This window comes from Bos mutus, chromosome 17 (assembly GCF_027580195.1).
Source record: "Bos mutus isolate GX-2022 chromosome 17, NWIPB_WYAK_1.1, whole genome shotgun sequence".
NCBI classification, from domain to species: domain Eukaryota; kingdom Metazoa; phylum Chordata; class Mammalia; order Artiodactyla; family Bovidae; genus Bos; species Bos mutus.
The window spans coordinates 21,193,005-21,216,029 of record NC_091633.1 but is presented as its reverse complement, the minus strand read 5'-3'; the positions used below and the strand labels follow the sequence as shown (position 1 = coordinate 21,216,029).

At 57.8% G+C, this 23,025-nt stretch overlaps 1 protein-coding gene across 13 annotated transcripts in view; it reads left to right on the top strand.

Annotated features, from left to right (window-relative positions):
- Positions 1-23,025, top strand: part of NCOR2 (nuclear receptor corepressor 2) — a 236,523-nt gene that overhangs the window by 154,998 nt on the left and 58,500 nt on the right. For 10 of the 13 annotated variants that reach the window (XM_070386321.1, XM_070386316.1, XM_070386325.1 and 7 more), the window contains 4 exons: positions 4,000-4,145; positions 5,938-6,110; positions 8,047-8,109; positions 21,691-21,833. In XM_070386321.1, coding sequence (XP_070242422.1) covers positions 4,000-4,145; positions 5,938-6,110; positions 8,047-8,109; positions 21,691-21,833 — 525 coding nt within the window. The remainder of the gene's footprint in view (positions 1-3,999; positions 4,146-5,937; positions 6,111-8,046; positions 8,110-21,690; positions 21,834-23,025) is intronic. The other 3 variants (XM_070386318.1, XM_070386317.1, XM_070386315.1) reach the window with 3 other exon arrangements.

Here is a 23,025-nt window from a genome sequence, read left to right as displayed (position 1 = left end):
CAGTATCCCCACTGTGCATTTCTGCTTGAACAGTGCTTGTCAGGGACAGGCGGTGGTCAAACTATGGCTCGCAGGCCTAATCTGGCCCCCTACCTGCTTTTGTAAATAAAATTTTATTGGCACATAGCCACGCTTACTTGTGTACATTTTGGCTGCTTTCACACTATAAACGGCAGAGTCAGTAGTTGCGAAAGAGACGGATGGACCAATGCCCTAAAGTGTTTACCATCTGGCTCTTACAGAAAAAGTTTGCTGATCGTCAAACCTAGCTGCCTATTGGAATAACCTGAGAATTTAAACATGCTGATGCCAGACTGTCACCCTGAGGTCCTGATATGACTGGTGTGGGTGGGGTCTGGGCATCGGGACTTCCCAGAGCTCCCCAGGTGACCTGAGTGTGCAGCTGTGAGAACAGTGGCTCTAAATTGCCCGTGAAACCCAGCAAGTGCAGTTTCGATCAATGATGGGCCTAAGATTAGAAGCGAAGCTCTAGTAGGTGTGAATCGTCCCAGAGTTAGCTGTCACCGTGTTTGCTGTCCTCGAAGGCTATCAGGGACTGAGCTGGTTGACAGGGACCTGGGATTTGGGGCCTCCTTCTGGCTCCATCAATCTCCCGGATCGAGTGGACACCAGCCTGCTGACCTCCTACATGTCCCAGGCAGCTGGTCACTATTGTGCCTGACGGTCCCTCCCAGTGGAAGCCAGGTTTCAGGCCGGGACTGACCTGGGATTTCTCTCTTTCATCCCCTCCACTCACATCACTCAGCTTGGGGTACAGGGACACCTCCTCAGAGGAAGATGGAGTTCAGGCCCCAGGAAACCGGGAGCCCATCCATGGGGCTCTGTGCCCTGGCTCCAGAGTGACCCTGAAGTCACTTCTCCCGGAGGATGGGATGTGGGAGTCACCCACCCCTGCCCTGGGGGGCTTGATAAGAGTGTCAAGCTGGAGGCCACGGGATCTGGCACTGGGATTGCACACCTGGGTGGGAGGCAGCAGGAATAATGACCAGGTTCTGGTGCAGATCAGGATTTCAGAGCTTCCCCCTGAGACTGGCAGGATTGGGGAAGTCAGGGGCGGGGTGGCGTGCTGGAGATGACGGGAGAGGGGCTTGGTTGTGCCTGGGGTCAACTCAGCCTCTGGGTTTGAATCCTGCCATTGCTGTTGCCCAGCTTTGTCAGTCACCCTCACTGTGCCTTAGCGTCGTCTTCTGTAAAATGGGAGTGTGATGGGGGTTGGTAAAGGAGATGAGGAAGTGCATAAAACATGTGCCAGGTACGGGGCACTGGGAGCTATTTTTATTATTAATGCTGTGATGTTGATGGTTATACAGGGGAATGGGTGGTTATGGGCTGGCCCAGGCCCAGGTAGGGGCTCGAGGAATCTTGCAAGAGGGACAAGGTAGCCTTGATGAAAAGGGACAAGGATGCCCATAGACGCCCCACTTGAGCCCATGATGCCAACCAGAGTGTAGAGTCAGGTGAAACCCTCAGAGGGGCTTTGGGGATGACAGGATCAGGCCTGCTCCCCATCTCTGAGAGCCCCCCCTTTTCCCTCCCTCTGAGACGGTGAGGCTGTGCCTGTCTGAACCTCAGTTGCCTCTTGCAGAATGGGAGCAGTGGTCCCTGTCCTTTCCCGACAGAGGTAGGCTAGGGCAGTAGATCAAAGAGTATTTGCAAGGCGTTCGGCACGGTCTGGTCCAGGGAAGGAGTGGCCACAGTGGACGAACCCCAGGTCACCATTACTGTTGGTTTTTCATCTTCTGTATCCTCAGGACTTCAGAGGGGCCAGGAACTGATCAATAGACCGTGCACAGCACAGCGTTGGGCAGGTAGTGAGCTCTCGGAAAGTGCTGGCCTCTTCCTCAGTGGGGCTTTTGGAGGATGTGGGGAGGGCTGAGTCAGGAGGGCCCTGGGCAGGAGGGCGCAGGCGCAGACTTCCTGGGAGCAGCCCCAGTCAGTCGTGCTGTGTTAGTGCAGGGCTGGGGTCTGCGGCACGCTGCTGCCTGGGTCAGCAATTCGGAAGCTGCCTCTGCTGGCCGTGCTGGGGGCAGATAGTGGCCTGCTTTGTGGCCCAAGGGTAAGATTCCTGGGGGAGCTGAAGACACTGCCCCCAGCCTATACCCAGGGAACAATGACAGGTGCTCCTGGAGTCAACCACTGGGAGGAACAGCAGATAAAGCTTCGGAGTGAAGCTGCAGCCCAGTTGGGCATTCTTGGCACAAAGTCCAGCGATGATGTTTCAGGAGGCATCAAGCCCCCTGAGGTTGGAAAGCCCCAGCCCTGCCCTTCCGGGCCCTGGGTATCAGGTTCCTGAGTGTACAGAAGCCGGGCAGGTCTCACAGGTGAAGACAGCAGCCATGCCGAGCAGCCCACGGGGCAAGGGTCCCTCCCCAGTTGGCCATGCCATCTCCCCTCACTCTGGATCCTGGTCCCTGCTGCCCCGCCTTCCGTCTTCCCTAGTGGTTGGAAGTTTAGTGTTTCAGGGTTTGGGGTGGTGGTGAGGGACAGTTCAAAGACATTGGGCCACCCACTGGGAATTGACAGCGACGTAGCAGGGGGCGGAGGGAGGCTCTTCTGCCCCCTTGCCCCTCCTCTTAGAGATCAGAGGGAGGTTCTTGGGGAAGGGGGCAGACCCGAGCCAGGAGCTTCCTGGGTTCACACTGCTGCAGTCTCGGAAAGCCCACGGTTCCCATGAATACCCAGACCCCTGCTCTGTACAGATTGCCTGTAGCTGACCCCTGTGCTCAGCCGTATTATGAATCATAAATTAAAGCTACAGAGGAGGGCGGGGGGATTGGGGGAGGTGGCCAAGGCAGCCTGTGCTGGGGATGGGCATGTGTTCCTGGTGTGGAGGAAAGATGGGGAGAAAGGGAGCCCCCTGCCCTATGCCCTCACCTTCTCCATCTGCTTGGGTTTCTTTCTCCTTGGTTTAAATGTTGGTGTGACCACACCCCTCAGCACACATTGAAAGGCTTTGCATTTCGTTTTTTTTTTTTTTTTTTATTTCATTGACTCATGGGGATGGAAAGATGGTCTGCTTTGGCAGCTGCCCGCATGGAGCACTTTGGGGGTGGCTAAGAGAATCAGTGTGTGGCTTAAAAGAAATCAGGCAGGACAGAAAGGAAGTCGGGTGGCGGTGTGGGGAGGCGCTCGCCCGCCCTCCCTGTCTTGCCGAAGGCAGGGTCAGCAGCCTGGCTGACTGGGGCAGGTTGGCCAGCTCCGGCTCACTCACTCGGGAAGGAGATGAAAGGAACAGGCCTGCGGGAAGGGGGCTGGTTTTGTTGTGAGCCCCTTTGATCTCTCCTGTCCAGCGGGCCTGCTCTCTTCCTCTTCAAGGGCTGACTGACTGGAGAGGAAGACCAGGCCTGCGGCAGCAAAAGCAGGCCCTCGTCATAGCAGCAGCCATCCTGGAATGGGCCTGGGGACAGCCCTTCCATCTACCCATTTTACAGACGTGGAGACTGAGGCCTGGAGAGCTGGCCTGAGCTTTTGTCTGGGGCAGTCAGGCAGGCAGGCAGGCAGGGGCCTCAGGCTATGACCCAGTTTTCCCTGTGTTCACCCTGCTCTTGCCTGAAGCTGACTAGGGCCCCACCCTCATGCCTTGGGGTTCCCACCACGCTTAAATACTGGTGCCAGATGCCAACTCTGTAAGCATTCTCTCGTTTCAGCCTGCCTATGCCTGGTTGAGGGGTAGGCATGCTTTCAAAGGGAAGAATCGAAGCACAGAGAGCTTAAGACTCTCATCCAAGGTCACGCAGTCACCAAGTGCCAGAGGCCAGGCGTCTGACACGAACACCTTCTATACCTTGCCCTTTGACTCCTGCCTCCCAGTGCCCCAGATTGTGGGGCTTTCTGCCCAGCTCACAGTGCAGGTGTTGGAGAAGGGGGCTCCCCCGGACTCCCCATCCCCTCCAGCTCTCTCAGTCCAGGTGCAGAGCCTCGCCTGCCTGACTGTGTCCCTCTCTCCCCGACCGCCCCCTGCCCTCCCCTGGGGCCTGGCAGCAGCAGCAGCAGCAGCAGCAGCAGCAGCAGCAGCAGATGCCCCGTAGCAGCCAGGAGGAGAAAGATGAGAAGGAGAAGGAGAAGGAGGTGGAGAAGGAGGAGGAGAAGCCCGACGTGGAGAATGACAAGGAGGAACTGATCAAGTAAGGCCAGCCTGGCCGCCCTGCGGGGGGCCCGGCCGCAACCCCCAGGTGGCAGGCGGGCGGGCAGGCAGGCGAGCAGGGGGGCCCTGGTCGATACTCAGCCTGCAGGCCACCCGCCCTCCGTAAAGGTGTGTGAGCATTTGCCATCTATCTACAGCAGATCTCCTGCTGAGAAGGGAAGCGCTTTTTCCTTTGCCGGTCCCCTGGCAGCACACACCCACCTCCTCCCCCCTTCCGGAAGCCTGCTCCTCTCTCTTCCCTCCGCCTGCCCGCCCTTTCTCTTGAAGCCTCTGGAGACCTTAGAGACTGATGGCTCATTTGAGCTCTACTCCTGAGCTAATAAATCCAGGCAATGACTTTGGAACTCTTTGCCTCGCCCCTCCTCCGCCACCTCCCCGTCTTCTCCCCTTTCCTCGGCTGAGTCTCCTGAGAGCTGAGAGAGGGAGGGGGGAGATCTGAGAGGACAAGGTACACACAGGCGGCAGCCCTCACCTTTAGAATTATCGCTGTCAGTGTGAGTTCTTGCAGATCAAGGCACAGCCTCGCCTCGGGGCCCCTGACGGCCTCCCGTGCCTGCCAGGGGTGGAGCACTGCCAGCTGGAGATTCACTCCGAGCAAGGGGTGAAGGGGGGGTGGGCACAGCTCAGCGCCAGGTACCTGGAGCGGGCTCAGGAATGTGGCTTCTGAGAACATCTGGCTTCGTTACCCCCTGTCTCCCAGACGCTCCTGCGAGGGCCTTCAAGAAGATGAATGGAAGGCGGTGGTGATAAATCTGAGCGGCCCTGCAGTAAACTCCCCTGAGTCGGTTTCTGAGAAAAGTCCCAGCCCCAGCTATTGAGGTCACATGCTCCCCACACACCTGACTCGGCCCGCATCAGGCCGGCGGAATACTCTCCTCTCGCGTTTTCTGCATGACCCAGCGGCCCATGATAACACAGAAGGCAAAGTTAGCATTGTTTGCAGGGAGACATCTCCTCTTTGGGGAGTAAAGTGGCCTGGAGTGTGTACCAGCCTGCACCCCTATGCATTTAATCCAGTAATCTTGCAAACGGATAGCAGAGAGCATCTCTAGCTGATGTATAAAATGGGCTTGCAGGGCTTCCCTGGTGGCTCAGTGGTAAAGAATCCACCTGCCAATGCAGGAGACACAGGTTCGATCCCTCGTCTGGGCAGATCCCACATGCCTTGGAGTAACTAAGCCCGTGTGCTACAGCTACTGAGCCTACGAGCCTAGAGCCCGGGAGCCACAACTCCTGAAAGTCCATGTGCCCTAGAGCCGGTGCTCTACAGCAGTAGAAGCCACTGCAATGAGAAGCCTGATCACCACAACTAGAGAGTAACCCCCACTCTCCACAACTAGAGACAAGCCCTTGGAGAAATGAAGACCTACCTATCCCGGCCAAATAAATAATTAAAAAAATGGGTTTGCAGATAGCCACCAGCCCATACCCACATTGGATGAATAAAATAAGCCAATCAGTTACCTACCAGCCCACATCCCTATTGGAGAATAAAGCAGATGACAGCTACCAGCTCTCACCTCCCTTTTGATAAATAAGATGGCATTGCAGACCTCTACCAGCCTCATTCCCTCATTCTGGTGAATAAAGGAGCCTTGCAGACTGCTACCGCGTCACCCCGAGCTTCCCCCCCTTTTTCCACTCCCATGGACTAGTAGAAAATCGCTGGCAGCCAGCTCTCATCTTGCTAAAGAAAAGCAGGTGTCTTAAAACTGCCGTTTAGGTTCCTGGCCCAGGTGAAACCATCCCTGTCTCCCCTCTCTGGCCTTTAGGGAGAAGACGGATGACACATCTGGGGAAGACAATGATGAAAAGGAGGCAGTGACCTCCAAAGGCCGAAAAACCGCCAACAGCCAGGGGAGACGCAAAGGCCGCATCACCCGCTCGATGGCCAACGAGGCCAACAGTGAGGAGGCTGTCACCCCACAGCAGAGCGCTGAGCTGGGTGAGTCTTGGGCTGGGGAAGGGGCGCTGACCCCCAGCGGGCTCAGAATCCCAACATTGGTTGCAAACTTGCTATTTGACCTGCAGTGAGTTCCTTGACCTCTCTGTACCCTGCCGGCTTCATCAGCACCAGGGTTGTGAGTAATGCCTGTAACTGTGGGGTTGAGCATTTCAGTGACTTTGTGTGTAGGAAGAGCCTAGAACAGTGCCTGGGGCGGGTTCGCTGGCCTTCAGCTGTGATCCTTCCAGAGCTGGAGAATTCACCTACAAATCCAGAGCACCAGTTTGGTTTTGTTTTTCAATCAGAAGATCTGCCCTCGGGTCTTCCCAAGGCTTTCACTGCCGTGGGCCCGGGTTCAATTGCTGGTCGGGGAACTAGGATCCCACAAGCCACACAGCATGGCCAAAAAACCCACCCCTTTTCAAGAGGGCCTGAGTGCTGCTGTCCCTTCCAGCCCTGGGAGGCATCTGGGTTTGTACCATCACCTCTGTGGGCCTCAGTTTCTCCTGCTCAACAGATGCCCACCCCTAGGTGCTCTGAACCTAAGGTGGGCGAAAAAAGAATTGCATAGCAATTCCCAAGTTTGGCCACAGGGGGGCAGCCGGTGTGTGCTTGTCTATACCATTTTGGCTGTTTGGAGCCTGCCCTCTTGTGTCTGCGGGAACTTCCACCCGAGGCCTGAGTGCTCAGGCTGAGGCCCCAACCACCTGGATGTCTTCCTAGGGTGGGTGTTGATGGAAGGGATGGTTTCTGTCTCACAGATGCCCTCCTTGTCCACACCCGAGGTTTGTGCCAGGCTTCTCTCCCTTCTCCCTGCGAGAGATCGTTTGTACCCATTTCATAGATGGGCTATTTGAGCCTGAGAGAAGGGACATTGCCTCCGTGAAGTCATGGAGTCAGTTGGGATTGAAACCCAACCCACTGGCCACAAATACCATTCGGCTCCTGTAAGCTCTTGCTGGCTGCCCCTTGGTGCCGGTGTGCCCGGAGGCACAGGGCAGGAGGGCTCTTTTCAGTAGGGTGTTGGTGCACCTGACCTCTAGGGTCGTTCTTCTGGACCTCAAGCTAATGTTGAGGCTGGGCAGTGGGGTGGAAAACACGAGCCTGGTCCCTCTGACGGGCTCCCCATCCCAGGCTTGGCTTCCAGAGCCTCCCTCTGGGGGTCCTGTAGGCAGGGGGAGGGGAAGTTGGCCATGGCAGCAGGGAGCTGGGGAAGCTGCCCAGACATTCCCCCAGGGGTCAGCAGCCTTTACCGAGTACATACTCTGTGCCTGGCGGTGTTCCAGGCACCAAGTCCATGAAGCTGACGTCCCTCATGCTCACCCCTCTCACGACGTCTCAAGCGACTTTCAGGGAAGGACCGGGGCTCACGCGTAGGGGATCTCGGAGGAGAGGCTCGGAAATAGCCACAGCAGACCCTTCCTTGGCCAGCTTCCCGAGGGCAGCTGCCTTACTTCTCAAGAACATGAGCTGCCTCCTCCACGTGCTCTACAGGTCGGAGCAGGGTCTAATAATCACCCTGTAGAACAGGGTCCCCCAGCAGGGGACAGGGGGCCACCTCTGGGTGCATTTTGGATTGTCACAGCTGGAGTCGGGGCTCCTGGCCCCTGCAGGGTAGAAGCTAGAGCTGCTGCTCAAGCCCCTGCAACACCCGGGGCAGCCCCCACCACAGAGACTCATCCGGCCCTCGTGAGTCCATGCTCAGATGAGGTCCCTGCCCATCCAAAGCTCCTGTCCCTCCTTGTCTCCTCACCCTAATGCAGTCACCAAGCTGTCAGGTGTATGCAGAGGCCCTGGACTGCCTCAGCTTCCCCATCTGTGAAATGGGGTGATTGCACACACTCCCCCCATCCCAGCAAGTGCCCCAAGCTGCCAGAGGCAGAGAAACCTCCCCTCTGCGGACTGCCGCCAACACACCCGCTATCTTCCTTTTCAGCTTCCATGGAGATGAACGAGAGTTCTCGCTGGACGGAAGAAGAGATGGAGACAGCCAAGAAAGGTAAGTGGTTTCTGGCTGCTCTCATCGCCCTCGATGTGTATGCAGGCCCTGCAGCTTGTGTAGTGGGGAGGAGGTTGACACGTGCCCTTATGGGGTCTGTGGTGTGGTGTGCAGGGGCCAGGCTCCGCTTCCAGGTGTTCTCAGACTGGCCTCGTCTCTTCAGAGCCTCAGTTTTGTCCTCCAGAAAATGGGTCTGTGTGACCACGTTGTTGGGGGACAGCGTCCGTGGCCTCTGGGGCCAGCACATCATGGCCTTATAGACAGAGTGGTAGCAGCTCTCCTAGGCGCCTTGAGGGGAGGGGCAGAGCCTTCTGGTATCCACTGCTGTGGGGTCACGGTGTCAACCCGTCCCCTCATCAGCTGCACTGCGATGCCGACCCCACATCCTCCGTGGAAGCCATCAGTGTGTCCCCATTGTTCATTAGAGCCTGTATGGCTGGGCCCTTGCCTCCCCTGCTCAGTGGACTGTCTCTGAGCCTCAGTTTTCCCATCTGTGAGATGGGAGGGGTGTCAAGATGGGCCCAGAGAAGCCAGAGATAACAGGCACTGTCGGGGCTGTGTCGGTGTCGGTCCCCCGGCCTCATCTCTGGGAGATGTTTGGGGGCCATCAGACTAGCCTTGCACCAACAGGAAGGCTGAGGCTGGTGGGGTCGGGGGGACATCTGAGCCCCGTTCACAGACGCTTTCATTCATCTGGACCCCAGCCCTGAGGGGTGGTCTTCTTTCTGGACGTTTTGTGGGCGTGGAAGGGAGGGGCAGAGGCTGGGGATGGCTGGGGTCCTGAGTTGCTGACCTGCCCCACCCCCACCCCCAGCTCTTGTCCCAGAGGTCCTTCTGAGGCCCCACTGCTGACGTGCAGCTTCTTTGTGCCCAGAGTGCCAGGTCGTGACTCAGGGAGGGAACAAACGGCCTTTCTAATGGGGGACCCAGTTGCACAGGGGCGGTTGTGTGTGAGGACAGCCAGGCCTGGAGGCTGAGACCTTGGACTGCGGGCTGAGTGCCCTGCTCCCGCCCTCGGCCCCAGGTAGGGGAGCCGAGGGGCCTGAGCGTCTGGTCCTGGTGTTTCAGAAACTGATCAGGTAAAGACTCAGATGTAGAGAACAAGCATATGGACTCTAAGGGGAGAAAGAGGGTGGTGGAATGAATTGGGAGATTGGGATTGATATATATATATACACCATTGATACTATGTATAAAATAGATGACTAATGAGAACCTATTGTATGGCTCAGGCTCTACTCTGTGCTCTGTGGAGACTTAAATGGGAAGGAAATCCAAAAAAGAGGGAGTATATGTATACGCACAGCTGATTCCCTTTGCTATACAGCAGAATCTAACCCTGATTGCTTCTCCAGTGGCTCAGTGGTAAAGAATTTGCCTACATTTCAGGAGACCGGGTTCGATCCCTGGGTCGGGATGATCCCCTGGAGGGCATGGCAACGCATTCCAGTATTCTTGCCCAGGAAACCCCATAGACCAAGCAGCCTGGAGGGCTACAGTCCATAGGGTCCCAAAGAATCGAACACGACTGAAGCGACTGAACACGGGTGTGCAGAAACTAACACACACTGTAAAGCAGCTGTGTGCTGGTGTGGTTAGTAGCTCAATCGTGTCCGACTCTTTGCGACCCCATGGACTGTAGCCCGCCAGGCTCCTCTGTCCATGGGATTTCCCAGGCGAGGGCAGTGGAGTGGGTAGCCACGCCCTCCTCCAGGGGAGCTTCCCGACCCAGGGATATAACCCGGGTCTCCTGCATTGCACGCGGATTCTTGACCAACTGAGCCACCAAGGAAGGGACTTTATTTAGTCCAGTAAAAATTAAAAGAAAGGAGAGAGAAACTGATGAGGAACAGCCCCAGACCTGGTCAGGCCCTCCACCTGGGACCCGACCCCTCCCCTCGGGGCTCCTGTCCAAGGTACCCTGCCCCTTGGAGGCTCCAGACCTCCTTCCTCCAAGCTCCCAGCCTTCAGGCGAGGCGGAGCAGGAGGAAGGGCCCAGCTGGCCCTCGGCATTGTGGGTAAGAGGAGGAGCAGTCATGCTTCCTGTCGTGGGGGAGGTCCTACTTCAGCATCTCAGAGGAGCACGAGTGGGGGCCTGTGGGCATGGTCTCTAGCTGCCAGGGCACAGCGGGTGCTGTCAGCCCTCCAAGGGGGCCGTGTCATCCTTTCCTTCTGTCTTCTGTGTTTATTTTGTGGTTTCTGGTATGGATTTCGCCGTGGGGTGCAACAGAGACTTTATTTGAAAAATGAGTGATTTTTCTCCCCTGCCTTTAATTTTGGTGAAACACACATAACATCAGATCTACCGTTTTAACCATCTTAACGCGTACGATTCAGTGGCATTAAGTACATTCCCAGTATGGTGCGACCATTATTCTAGAACTTTTCATCACCCCATATGGAAACCCCGTACCCATTAGCAGCCACTCCCCACCCCCCACCCCCCAAGCCCTGCCAACCTCCAGCATCTACCAGTCCGCTTTCTGTCACCATGGATTTGCCTGTTTGGGACTTTTCCATGAATTGAATCATACAATGAATGCCCTTTTGTATCTGAGTTCTTCCCCTCAGCATCATACGGTCGAGGTTCATCCACGTCCTAGCCTGTGTCAGCACTTCATCCCTTTTTATGACTAAGTGGTAGTCCTCTGTATGGACATGCCACATTCTGTTTATCCATTTGTCCGTTCGTTGACGGATGCTTGGGTTGTTTCCACCTACGAGCTCTTGTGCCTAGTGCTGCTGTGAACATTTGTGTAGAATCGCATGGTTTTTTTAAACCACACATCAGACCCTGAGATCTCAGCCATTGGCAGTGATATTGCCCCAGGGGACCCCTCCATCACCACCAGGGCCGTGAGGGGCTCCACGTGCACGTCCCAGGGCCGCCAGCCTGAGCTGCGTCTTCTGTCGTCATGGCAACCCCATCCCTGGCTCCCTCCTTGTTGCCCGGGAACGGGGAATTGGCTGCGCGGCCCTCTCTCTCCCTTTGGGAAGGGCAGACCCAGGGACTGGGAGGACGGCTGGGGATGACTCATTGGCTGAGCCGGGAGTGTGCCCCACTGTCTCAAGGTTGGGTCCTCAGGGACGGCAGTGATCTCATCCTGAGTCCCAGCCCACAGAGACGGTGGTGTGCGCGTCCCCCGGGGAACAGTGCATGCCGAGGCCCTGCTCAGTGACATTTGTGATAATGTGACGAGCGCCAGCGCGCTCGTCCGCTGTGAATTACAGCAATCTGCACAATTACCGCTCAGGGTGGCTGCTAAAGGCGGCGTGTTCCAGGCAGCAGGAGGGGTTCAGGGTGGAGAGGCAGGTGCTGGCAGCCCCCAGGACTCCTTCTCCACAGAGAGTGGGGATGTGGGGGAGAGGGCAGTTCCAAGGCCCCCAACTCTCAGAAACCCAGAAAAGTACCTCAAGCCCCGCTGTGTCCAAGGCAGATGGCACCCACCCATCCTCCTACCCATCACTCATATCAGCCCAGTGCTGTACCCTGTGCAGGGCAAGGGTACCAGAGATGAGCCAGCTCTGTCCCTCCCTCGGGGAGCCCAGGAAATGAGCATCCAGGTGTCCCCGAGGTCTTGGGACCACTGAGCCTGCTCTGAGCATCCTGCGGGACTTCCAGTAGCCAGGCCTTGTAGGACAATCTGCAGACAGTCCATCATCCCCAGAGAGATACTGGACCTCAGCCTCGGGGTCTTTTAGCTCTGTGTTATCAGGCAAACCAGTCGACTTCTCCGTGCCTTGGTTTCCTCATCTGTACAATGAAAACTCAAGGTTCACCCACTGTATTAGTTTCCTGGGGCTGCTGTAACAAAGCACAAACTCAGGTGGCTTAAAAACAACAGAGACGTGTTCTCTCACAGTTCTGGAGGCCATGAGTCCGAAGTCAAGGTGTTGGCAGGGCTGGGCTCCCTCCGAGGGCCCTGGGGGAGGATCCCGCCTCTTTTCTTCTAGCCTCTGCTGTTGCTGGCAGCCGTCGGCGTTCCTCGGCTTGTAGACATTCCAATCCCTGCCTCCATCTTCCATGGCTGCCTTCCCTCTGCATGTCTCTGTCCAGATTTTCCTCTTCTTATAAGGATCCACCCTAATCCAGCATGACCTCATCTCAACTTGATCGCGTCTATAAAGTCTTTTTCCAAATAAGGTCACATTCGCAGGTTACAGGTGGGTGGACATGAAATTGACGAGAGGCGGGGGACACTAATCCAGTACGACTACTTTTTTTTTTTAATTATTTATTTATTTTATTTTTGGCTATACTGGGTCTTCATTTGCTGCGTGGGCTTTTCTCTAGTTGTGGCAAGCAGGCGCCACTCTCTAGCTGTGGTGCCCAGCCTTCTCACTGTGGTGGCTTCTCTTGTGGAACACAGGGTCTAAGTGTGCAGGCTTCAGTAGTTATGGCACGAGGGCTCAGTGGTTGCAGTTCTTGGGCTTATCTGCTCCGCAACCATGTGAGATTTTCTGCTATCAGGGATCAAACCCATGTCTCCTGCACTGGCATATTCTTTACCACTGAGCCACCAGGGAAGCCCCTTTGTGAGGATTCAGTAAAAGAAAGCAGAAACGCTTAGGAGGGTGGTGACTTAGCCCATCAACCACTTGGAATGATAACCAGCCCCTTAGCCTTGTGACCCTGACCTGGCCTGTCTTAGCCTCGTTTTCCCTTGTCCTCCAAAATGAGATGGGGATGCCATCACTGAAAGGCATTAGAAGGGTGATGTGAGCCTTGTTTGTGCAGTCCTTGGTATACAGTAGGTTCTCAGAAGTGGCAGGCCTGCAGTTCAGCACACAGACTCTGCATTTGAGTCCTGGCTCTGTCCCTTGTGGGTGACGCTGAACAGTACCTACACCTCTGGGGGCTTCGGCCCCTTCCCTGAGAATGGGGTTGGTGGTATAAGATGACATTTGGAGGTGGTTTCATGGCACTGGGAGAGGGCCCTGGGGCTGATACCCAAAGCACAGAATAATAAGTAATAATATTAAGTATTTGTCAGTACTTCCATGTAGCAGGTATTGCTAAAGGTGATCTGTGTGTTAAATCACTTCATCCCCACCAACCTTATGAGGCAGATGCTATTTCTTGTTTCTCTATCCAAAATGATGAAACTGAGACCCAGAGAAGTTAAGTGACCTGCTAAGTCATACAGCTGTTAATTGGTAGAGCTGGAATTCAAACCCAGGCACCCTAGTTACAGAATGGGGCTGGTGTGAGGTTTCAGTAAATGAGTCCATGGGCCTGGCTACTATTAATCTGATGATGAAGTTGGGGGAGTGCATCCCAGAAAAGGAATAGCATGTGCAAAGGCCCTAGGGCAAGGGCAGTGAAGTCAAGTAACAGGCTGTTAAAACCCAGCAAGCAGGACTTTCCTGATGGTCCAGTGGTTAAGACTCCACCTTCCAGTGCAAGGAGTACAAGTTCGATCCCTGGTCAGGGAACTAAGATCTCACCTGCTGCACGGTGTGGCCAAAAGTTAAATAAAAACAACCAAAAAAACCCAGAGAGCAAGGGAAAGAGAGGCAAGGGATGGAGAAGCCATTGGGAGGGCTACCCCCATCCCACCCCTGCCAGCCTGACCAGCTGTGGGCAAGAGTTTGGTGGTTGCTCTAGAGCAGGGGGAGGCCATAATGTGGGGAGGTGTGGCCCAGAGACCGGAGAACTGCAGGGTTCCAGGTAGCTGGTGAGCACCTGCCCTTCCTTTGTATGTGGAGTCAGGCTGCCTGCCCTGGGGCTCACACCAGGTGGGGACCAAACAAGTGCAGGGCAGCCCCAGGGAGCTGGCCGCTTGCCCCTGGGCCCAGCGCCATGCTGGGCAGGCACTGGGCTGGGATGTGAAGCTCTGGTTCCCCTGGGAAAGGTCAGCCTGGCCTGGCTTGCAGTCTTGACCCAGCTAAGTGGGAGGCCCTGGGCTTGGCTGGCACCCCCTCCTGGTCCCCAGCCCCCTTCTCTGGTGGACAGGGCGCCAGCTGTGGAGGGGGGTAGGGGAGGCCCCGGGCACACCATTCCCAAGACCAGAAATAGGCACTGGCCCAGCTCCGCACTGCCAGCCCCTCCCTGGCCTCAAGTGGCCCGCTTGGTGAGGAGGCTGAGGGCAAGGTGCATGGACCCGGGGGAGGGCCCTGCAGAGACCAGGCCCTGGTGCCCCCAAGCAAAGCCCATCAGCCTGGGTGGAGCCCAGGTGGGTCCCAGAGCTCTTCCCCCAGTAACTCCAGGCCCACTCTGCCCGCAGAACTCGCCTCCTTTCATGGGGACTGAGGGAGAAACCACTAATTGCTTTGCACCTCCAAAGTGCTTGCTGTGCACACTGGCTGGTTTAATTAGTTTTTACGGATGAAGAGTCGAGGGCTTGGGGAGGGGAGGTGTGAGTCCCCAGCCTGGGAGCTCGGGCCTGCACTTCCACACGTCTGTCATTAAAGCCTCCTGCCATCCTTCCTGCAGGGACCACGGGAGAGCAACGGCGGGTGTGCTTGGCCTGGACAGCCATGCACATGCTCACTGGGGCTTACAATGAGCAGCGTGACACCATGGTCAGTGCACAGGGTTGGCAGCTGATGGATGCACCCGGGTTCAGGATGCTGGGTCACTTCTGAGTACGCAGATCAGTGAGGGTCCAGCAGGAAACAGGACCAGCATGTTGAGTGGGGACTGGGGACAGTTCATGGACAGGGATGGGGTGACCACGAAGATCATTAGAAGAGAGCCTGCACCATCCCGGGGCTGGCATCGGTGGGGAGCTGTCACCACCTCCTGCTGGAGCTCAACTTCATCTTGGATGCACTGTTCCCCAAACCTGGGTTCTTCTGGTATTCAGGAGGAGAGAGTTGGGGTTTCTGCCTGAACTTGGGGGACCCAGCCAGATACCAGGGTAAGCTCCAGACCCTTCTCTTGTTGCTTAGCAGCAGCCTTGAAAGTAAAGTCAAGCATCTCCCAGCCCACTCAAACTTCCAGGAGCAAAATCCACACATGGGCATTCAAGTTGGTGCTTCCTCAGAGAAAGAGACCCAAGGCAGGTTGCACAGTAATGACAATGCCTGTTAGCACGTGGCCGGTGCTCGCTGGTCCCTGAATTTTGCATGAATGATCTTACTTAATCCTCCAAGGGACCTTCAAGGCGGCTTCTCCATATTTGAGGACACACATGTGTGCACACACTCACACACGCACACAGACACACCTTCTGCTTTGCAGATGGGAAAACTGAGGCCCAAGGGGCTGAGTGATGAGCCAGAGCTTGTACAACAAATATCCTGGAGTTGCTTGGCCCCAGAATTTACCACTTGGCTGTGCTCTATTGGAAAACTTGACATTGAATGCATAATTGCCCAAAATGGTAGGATGCCAGGTTGCACACAGGTGATATTTTTTTCATCTTAATGTCTTTGATCATGTGTTGGGAGATCACATTGTCCCTAAGATTTGCAGATGTAATAGCTGAAGCTGAGGCTAATGTAGGCACTGAGGCTTACTTTGAAAAGAGTAGAAAGGTAAGTCCGAGTTCAGGTGTGAGGTTGTCTGGCCGAATCCCCTCGGGGACTGGCGGGAGGTGTGTTGGAAGCTCAGATACACAGTAGGTTCCCGGCAAGGTCACCAACCCTGCACTGAGTCCAAGTCAAACCCGCCCAGGGCTTGGAGTTTCCGAAATAAGGAAGTGGCATGACTCAGGACTAAATCGGCTGGTTTTTCTTTCTTTCTTTTTTTTTACCCTGCTCCTTTGATAGTGTTTTAGGCAGAAAATCTTGTTTTGCAAACCAGAGTTTCTCTTGGAAAGCAGCGGTTGGTGGGAGGGCTGTGGACACGTCCTTCTTGCAAGTGGCCTGTGCTGTTTCATGGAGGGAATAGAAAACTTCAGGGCTGGCTGGAGCTGGCGGGGGCCGGCTGGGGTGGTGGGAAACAAGTGTTTCCTGGGGGGCGGATGCTAGTTTCCGGGGCGGGGGGGCCGGGGTGCAGCTGTGAAATTCCCAGGATGCAGATGGATGGCAGTGTGGTACTGCCCGCGGGTGTACTTCCGCCCTCAGGTTATCAGAACATGCCCATGGTGGGGTTGGGGGGTGTAATTGGTGCAGGTTTGCAGACCCTAGAGATGAGAGCTGCCTGCAGTGGGGACCCTGAGAGGGTAGCACCTTGGGGAGGGACATGACAGGGACAAGGCCTTTTTGGGGCCTGTGTACTTGAGTTGATGGGGGCTTAGACACTGCTCCCGTGAGAACAGTTTGTCTCAGGCCCCCAGACAGTGTATGAGAAGCTCCCTGCTGAGGGTAGCCAGGGCAGCCAGAGCGGCCAGGCCAAGCCCCATCACAGGGAACCCCCCCCCCCCCCGCCCACCATCACCTCTGCGGCTACCCCCTGCTCCTTCGCCTCTTTCTGCGCTCCATGACTCAGACCTCCTGGCTTGACTTCCTGTCTTGGTCAATTTCACTTCCTAGTTCCTGCCTCCCGGAGGCTTCAGAACGAAACTCCTTCCTTAGAAATTAGAAGTGAGGTCGGGGAATCCAAACCACAGGGGATGTTGGCAGAATCTGCTGTCTGGGGCACAGAGTACGTGAGGGCGGGCCCCTGGTGTGAGAGGGGGGCACTCCCTCCCTTCTCTTCTGGGGAATGTTCAGGACCCCCCATGGGGATAAACGCTCAGCCCACTCCTCTCTGAAGCTGGGGGCCCCAGCAAGGTAGCAGAGGCACCTGGGGGATGCCCAGTGAGCCCCCAAACCCACACGCCTAGGGTATCTGGAGCTTTATTCATTTGCTGGGTGCCTCCTGCATACCTAGCAGTTGTGGGTGCAGAGACACTGCCCTCAGTGAGCAGCGGAGCCAAGGAGATAATTTCAGGGAGCAGCGATAAGTGCTCTGGAGATACCAAAACCCCATGACAGCAGGGTGGCTGGGAGGAGAGCTTTGGAAAGAGTGGTCACAGCAGGCTTCTCTGAGGAGCTGTCCCTTGAAGCTGAGAAGTGAAGGAAGGCAGAAGGAGATCTGTGAAAAAGCCATGCAAGCAGCAGGGACAGTTGAGTACAGATGCCCTGGGGCACACCTAGGGGCTGGGCAGGAAAGGTCCTGGTGGGTGGCTGGAGCAAGGGGAGAGGTAGGAATCAAGTTGGACAACGGGAGCGGGGCGAGTCTGCAGGGCCTCACGCACCACGCCAAAGCCTTTGGGTGTTATTCCAAGAGCATTGGGTCATCACTGGCAAATCTGAAGCAGAGGAGTGACCCGATTGGATTGGCATCCTTAGAAGCTCCCTTGGGCCTCCCTTGCAGGGAAAGGATCGTGGGACTCGGGTGGGATGTCCAGCTCCCCAGCACGGTTGGGCTCTGTTGTCCTCCCTGGGGGTGTGCCCCAGGGCCCCCGGCGAGGTCTGTGGGCAAGGTGGTGGGACAGGGGTGGACTGTTGTTCCTTGGGTTTTGTGGGCAGGATGGAAAGGCTTGAAGGCAGAAGGGATGAGCAGGTCAATGACCCGGGAGTTGAAGATATCGTTCATGACCTGGATCTCGCTCCAAAGTTCAACTCAGTTAACTTTCAACTCCCTGGGAGCTGCCTGGGGCATCTGTAGCAGGTGTTTTTTATGGGGCACAGGCTGACCTGGGTGTCCCAGAGAGGGAAGAAAAAGGTAGCCATGGCCCCAAGACCCTCGGGGAGCAGAGAGCTCTCTAAGGACTCCAGACCCTCCCCCCTCCCATCCTCAGGGGTTGGAGGTCTCATTTGCATTTGGAAGAATCCCCTCAGATTCTAAGTTTCCTCCTAGAAGGCGAACCTAGCCCTGCCCACCCACCGCCCCCTTCCAGCCCATCCAGTCTTCTAGAGTCCCCCACGATGGGCCTGGCCGCCCTGGCAGCAGTCAGGCGGGAAGGGGGTCAGACCACAGGTGGAACCAGCGCACAGGGGAATGACGGCGGAAGAAGCTGTTTGCTCCCCGGCTGCTTGCCGGGGTGGAAAAGCTCTGTTTTTCTGAACTCTCATCTGTTCTTACCGCTGCTGACGCCGCCACCGCCACGGATGGGGAGAGAGGGAGGGGGAGGCCAGTGCCAAGTTGGCCCGCCCCCTTCTGAACCTGGGCTTCTGCCACGCTCCCCCGCCCACCCGCTCCCGGGAGCCTCCGTCTGGAGGTCACATTCAGCCCTGACGCGTCTCGCTGGGTCAGGCAGCAGGAAGATCGGCCGAGTCCTTGTGCGCCGCGGCGAGGCTGCCGGACAGGCGGTGGGGGTGGGGGTGGGGTCTTTGGTTTCTCCCCGGTGGGGGCGTCAGGGGTCTGGGGCTAAGCGCCCACGCTGGGCACGTCGGTGCCCGGAGGAGGCGCGGACGCGGTGCTCCCTGGTGACGCCTGGCACGGGGCACCGAGCACACAGCCGACAACTTCCCGCCGCCCTCCCCCATCAGGCGAAGGGCACCTCGCATGCCCGCAGCTGCCGGGAGCGGGGGGGGGGTGTGGGGGGGAGACGGCTCAGGGGTGGCAGCGCTGCCGGAGGAGCCCTGGGCCACCACGGCGGGCCGGCGGGCCTGCGCGCGCAGCACGGAGCTGCTTCCCCGCCCTCCCCGGAGCCAGCCTCCGCCTGCCGCCCTCCGCCGCCCGGCCCCTCCCACCGCCCGGCCCCTCCCTCCTCCCTCCTCTCTCCTCCCTCTCCCTCCCTCCCTCCTCCCTCGCGCCGCCGTTGGACGAGAAGGATGTGAGGCTGAGCTGAGCCGCCAGCAGACGCCAGCCAGAAGCCTTGCGGAGCCGGCACCACGGCCGCCCAGCCTCCCGCCTCCCAGCCCGCTGCTCCCAGCTCCGATCCCTGGAGCATCCTCCAAGCCGTATGTTTCCGGAAAACTTGGCCGAGGGGGAGACGCAGATGAGAGGATGTGAGTGAGTGGCTCCGGGGAGGGGACTGGGGATTGGGGGAGCTTTTGGGCCACGGTGACGGGGACCCCAGGGGTGACAAGGACCTCAGGCTGGGGGGGGGGACTCGGGGTTTCTCTACCGTGGGGTCCCACCCTCACTTTCTTCTAGGGCCCCTTCCCAGCCTCTCTGGCTGTCGGGTGGGGGCTCCCCGGGAAGGAGGTCCGTGTTGAGGTGGATCTGGGAGGGGTCCTGGACAGTGTGTGCTCAGAGGTGCTCTCTCCAGGTCGAGGGGTAGGGGCTTTACGCCTCATCAGGTTCATGAGGTCTACAGGGCATCTCCCTGTGCCCAGCACCCTTGGTCTGGGTTCTCAGAACCAGAAGACACCCCATACCCGTCCACCCCAACCCTAGGTGTCCTGGCTGGTAATATTAGGACACTCACCCCAGCTCTTTGCACAGCACTTAAAGAAACTGAGGCCCAGAGAGCAGAGGGAATGGCGGGGACCACACACAGCAAGTCTGGGCAGGGCTTCGGGATGGCGTAGTCCAGCGGTCCTTCCCAGGCAGCTTTCAGGCAGGGCTGGGCAACACCCCCCCTGCTCCCCAAGCCCCTGCTGCTGCCACGAGTGGAGTTAATTAGAACCTCAGCTTCTCAGCCAACTCCACGCCATCTCCTTATTTGTGTGTCCAGTTTGTAAATGTCAACCTCCCTGGGGTCCAGCCACCCCCTGGGTCCTTGTCCACCCCCCCTACCCCCCACATACTTACCCCCCCAGCAGGCCCAGATGGGAGACCCGCCCTCTCCCTCCCGGGGTTCCGGCCCAACGTGTTTGCCTGGGCTCTCTTGGCCCCGGTTGGGGAAATATAAATAAACGCGTCCCCGTCGTCCTCGGCCAGGTTCTCTGGAAGTGGCAGCTGCTGCTGGCGCAGGCGGCGGGAAAGGTCAGGGGGCTGGGTTACACTTGATCCCATGCCTCGGCTCCCCCCACCCCACCAACCCCCCCCCAACCCCCCGCCCCGTGCCTGTCCTTGAGGAACCCTGAGCAGCGGCCGTGAAGCCACGTGGCTCGGTGGCCTCCGCAGGGGAGCAGGTGGCCTGTCAGTCCAGCACCCCCTCCCCCACCCAGCTGGGCCTACAGGCGGGAGCCGGTCCCCACGTCTACTCGGCCCCATGGTCCACCCCATGAGCTTGTGAGTTGCTCTGATCTCTGGAGCATCGGTTTCCCTCCCGTCCAGGGGATGTGAAAACGGCCGTGGCCTCGACAGCAAGGATAAGAGGGAACCAAATCTTTGAAGGGCTTTGCAAACTCCAGGTTGCTCAGCCATGTGACACGGTGGTTTGTTGATGTTGTTTTTGATGCTGTTTTATTTCTGTGTGAGCCTTGTATGTAGCAAGCCGCCGGCATATGTTTGAATGAATGGGTAGATGGAGGGATGGATGGATGGATGAATGAATGAAAGAAAATATCGACAGTCAGAATGTCAGCCCCTCAGGCTCCCACCCCTGCAAAATATAGCCCTCCTGGCTTGCAGCTTGATTTGATTCAAGGAAGACGACCTCAAACTTCGTTATGGGAAATCTTTCGCTAGTCGTTAGGAGTCTAGCTCCGGGGCTCAGAGGCTGCTCTGTTCCCAGCAACATGACTCAGGCTTCGTTCCTGCTGCCCTCTGGGGGCCCAGTCCTGCCCCGCAGCCCCTGGAGGCTGGAACGTCCCCTCAGCCCCTCCTGCAGCCGTCAGGAGCGGGGGCAGGCCCTCCCTGCTCGGGCTGACCTGGGCGCACAATGCACGCTGCCCACCAGGAGATACGAGACATAAAAACGTAGAGGCACCGGCTGATGTGAGGCGAGCCCTTGTACTCGGAGCACGGCGGGCAGATGAGCTGAGACTCAGGGCCGGCTTGAGGCGGGGTGGGGGGGTCGGGGGGACTGCATTTCTGCTGAGCCTGGCATTCACGGTGTTGAAAATGGAATAGGGGCTGGAGGCGCAGCTCTGGCCCAAGTCTGTGGGCGTGGAGGGAGCTTTCTCTGTCCTAGGTGAGTCTGGGGTGGTGCCTGCAAATTCCTAGGGGTTTCTCCCCACATCAGGAATCTCTGAGGCTGTGTGAGAAGCTCATGGAGATGAGGGTGGCTGTGATTTGTGGGGGCAAGTCCACCCCAGATCCTGAACCAACCTGATGGGGCCCGAGTCCAGGGTGGGCCTTTAGGTGTCCCAGGGGAGCTTGGGGTTGCCCCGGTTAACCTGGGCGCGGAGGCTCCTGGCCTGATTCACCCCCACCCGAACTCCACCCTCCCACCCCTGCTCACACGTTCCTTCCTTTCCCTGGCCCGGTGCGGCCGGAAAACAGCCCGGTCTCCCGAGGCCTCCTCGTCTGCAGCTGTGAGCGAGTGTCAGTGCCGGGTCACGACCGGCAGGGGAGGAGGAGAGGTGGGGCCCTGGGCGGGGTCTGTGCCCCTGACCTCAGCCCTCAGCCCCCAGAACCCTTGATGGTGACCTCAGTGGGGGTGCACCCTGGCTGTTCCCACCTGCCCTTCCAGTTCCTGGAGCCCAGGCCTCTCTCAGGGAGCCCAGCCTCCTCCTTCTTGTGCCCTCCCCCACCAGCCCAATCCCATGTGTGTCTCTTCCCAGAAACCCTGGACCGGTGCAGTGAGCCTGAGGCCCGGGATCAGGGCTGTTTTTTGGCCTGGGGCTCTGCTCTCCATGCCATGGACACAGGCCCTCTCTGCCCTTCCAGCCCCCCTGACGTGCCCCTCATCTGCCGTCCTCCTCCCATAGGTCTCCTGGAACACGGCCGGAACTGGTCGGCCATCGCCCGGATGGTGGGCTCCAAGACCGTGTCCCAGTGTAAGAACTTCTACTTCAACTACAAGAAGAGGCAGAACCTGGATGAGATTCTACAGCAGCACAAGCTGAAGATGGTGAGTCCCCCCCCAACCTCCTCTCCCCTCCTTCCCCACTGGGGTCACACCGTGGGCCCATGTGGTCGCTGCAGCCCCGGAGCCCTGGGCAGGGAGGGGTCTTAACACCAGGTCTCGCTCAGGATTCAGCCCCTCCCGGTTCTTGCTCAGTGGTCCCCCTGGAATGCTGCTGGGATTGATCCCATGCCGTCAGCATCCCTCCTGGGTACTTCAATGGACAGGCCCACCCTCCCGCCTCCCGGGCTCCACCACCCCCCACCCCGCCCCCTCCTCACTAGCACTCCCCGGTCAGACCCCTCTGAGGGCCTTGAGCTCCGGGCAGGGAGGAAGGAAGGAGCGTGGTGGGTCAAGGCACTGACTCACCAGGGACTTGGGGCTGTCAGCACATTGGAATGAAGACCCGGGGCAGATGAACCCTAAGTCAGCATCTCCCCCGACTCCCATTTGAACTCACAGTCTCAGGGCCACCCTGGGGAGCAGCCGGCCCAGCCCTGTCCTCCAGGGGACTGGAGAAGCAGCTCTGAGCTCTCCCTCCCCCAGGAGCACAGAAGGGGCGGGCTCGCCTCACTGCTCCTATGAATGGTCTGCACACTTCCTCCGCAGCTGTTACTGGGAAGCTGTTACAGGGCCATTTGGGGGCGGCATCTTTTCTTCTCTCTCTTTTTTTTCCCTTTTCTTTTCCCTCTCTCTCTCTGCCTCCCTCTCTTCCTCCTCTCTCTCTCCCTCCCTCCATCCCTCTCTCTTCCCCTTTTGGGCACACTTGTGACATGTCAAGCATGGTCATCATTTCAGATCTGGGGAAACTGAGACTCAGCCAGCCTCATAAACAGCTGACTTGGGGGTGAACCCACAGCTACGTGACCTGAGGACTCATGCCTCTGGTCGGCAGGCTGTGTAGTTCCTTGCAGATGTGAAGGTGCAGGAGGGAGACACACAGCTCTCCACACCCCAGTTCCCCATGGTTGGGCGGCTTCTGCTGGGTTCGAAGTATGTGCAGTCTGTCTGGGGGGTGGGGGTTGAATTGCTCCTCATGCAGCCCACCGTGGTCCAGAGAGGGCAAGCAAGCTGCTGGGGTCACACAGTGTGGCAGGCGGATCAGGGACCAAAATCTCCCTCCTTGAATGCTCTGGAGCGCTGTGCTAAATCTGAGGACATCACTCCCCAGCCCCCTGGGCTTCCCTGGTGGTGCAGT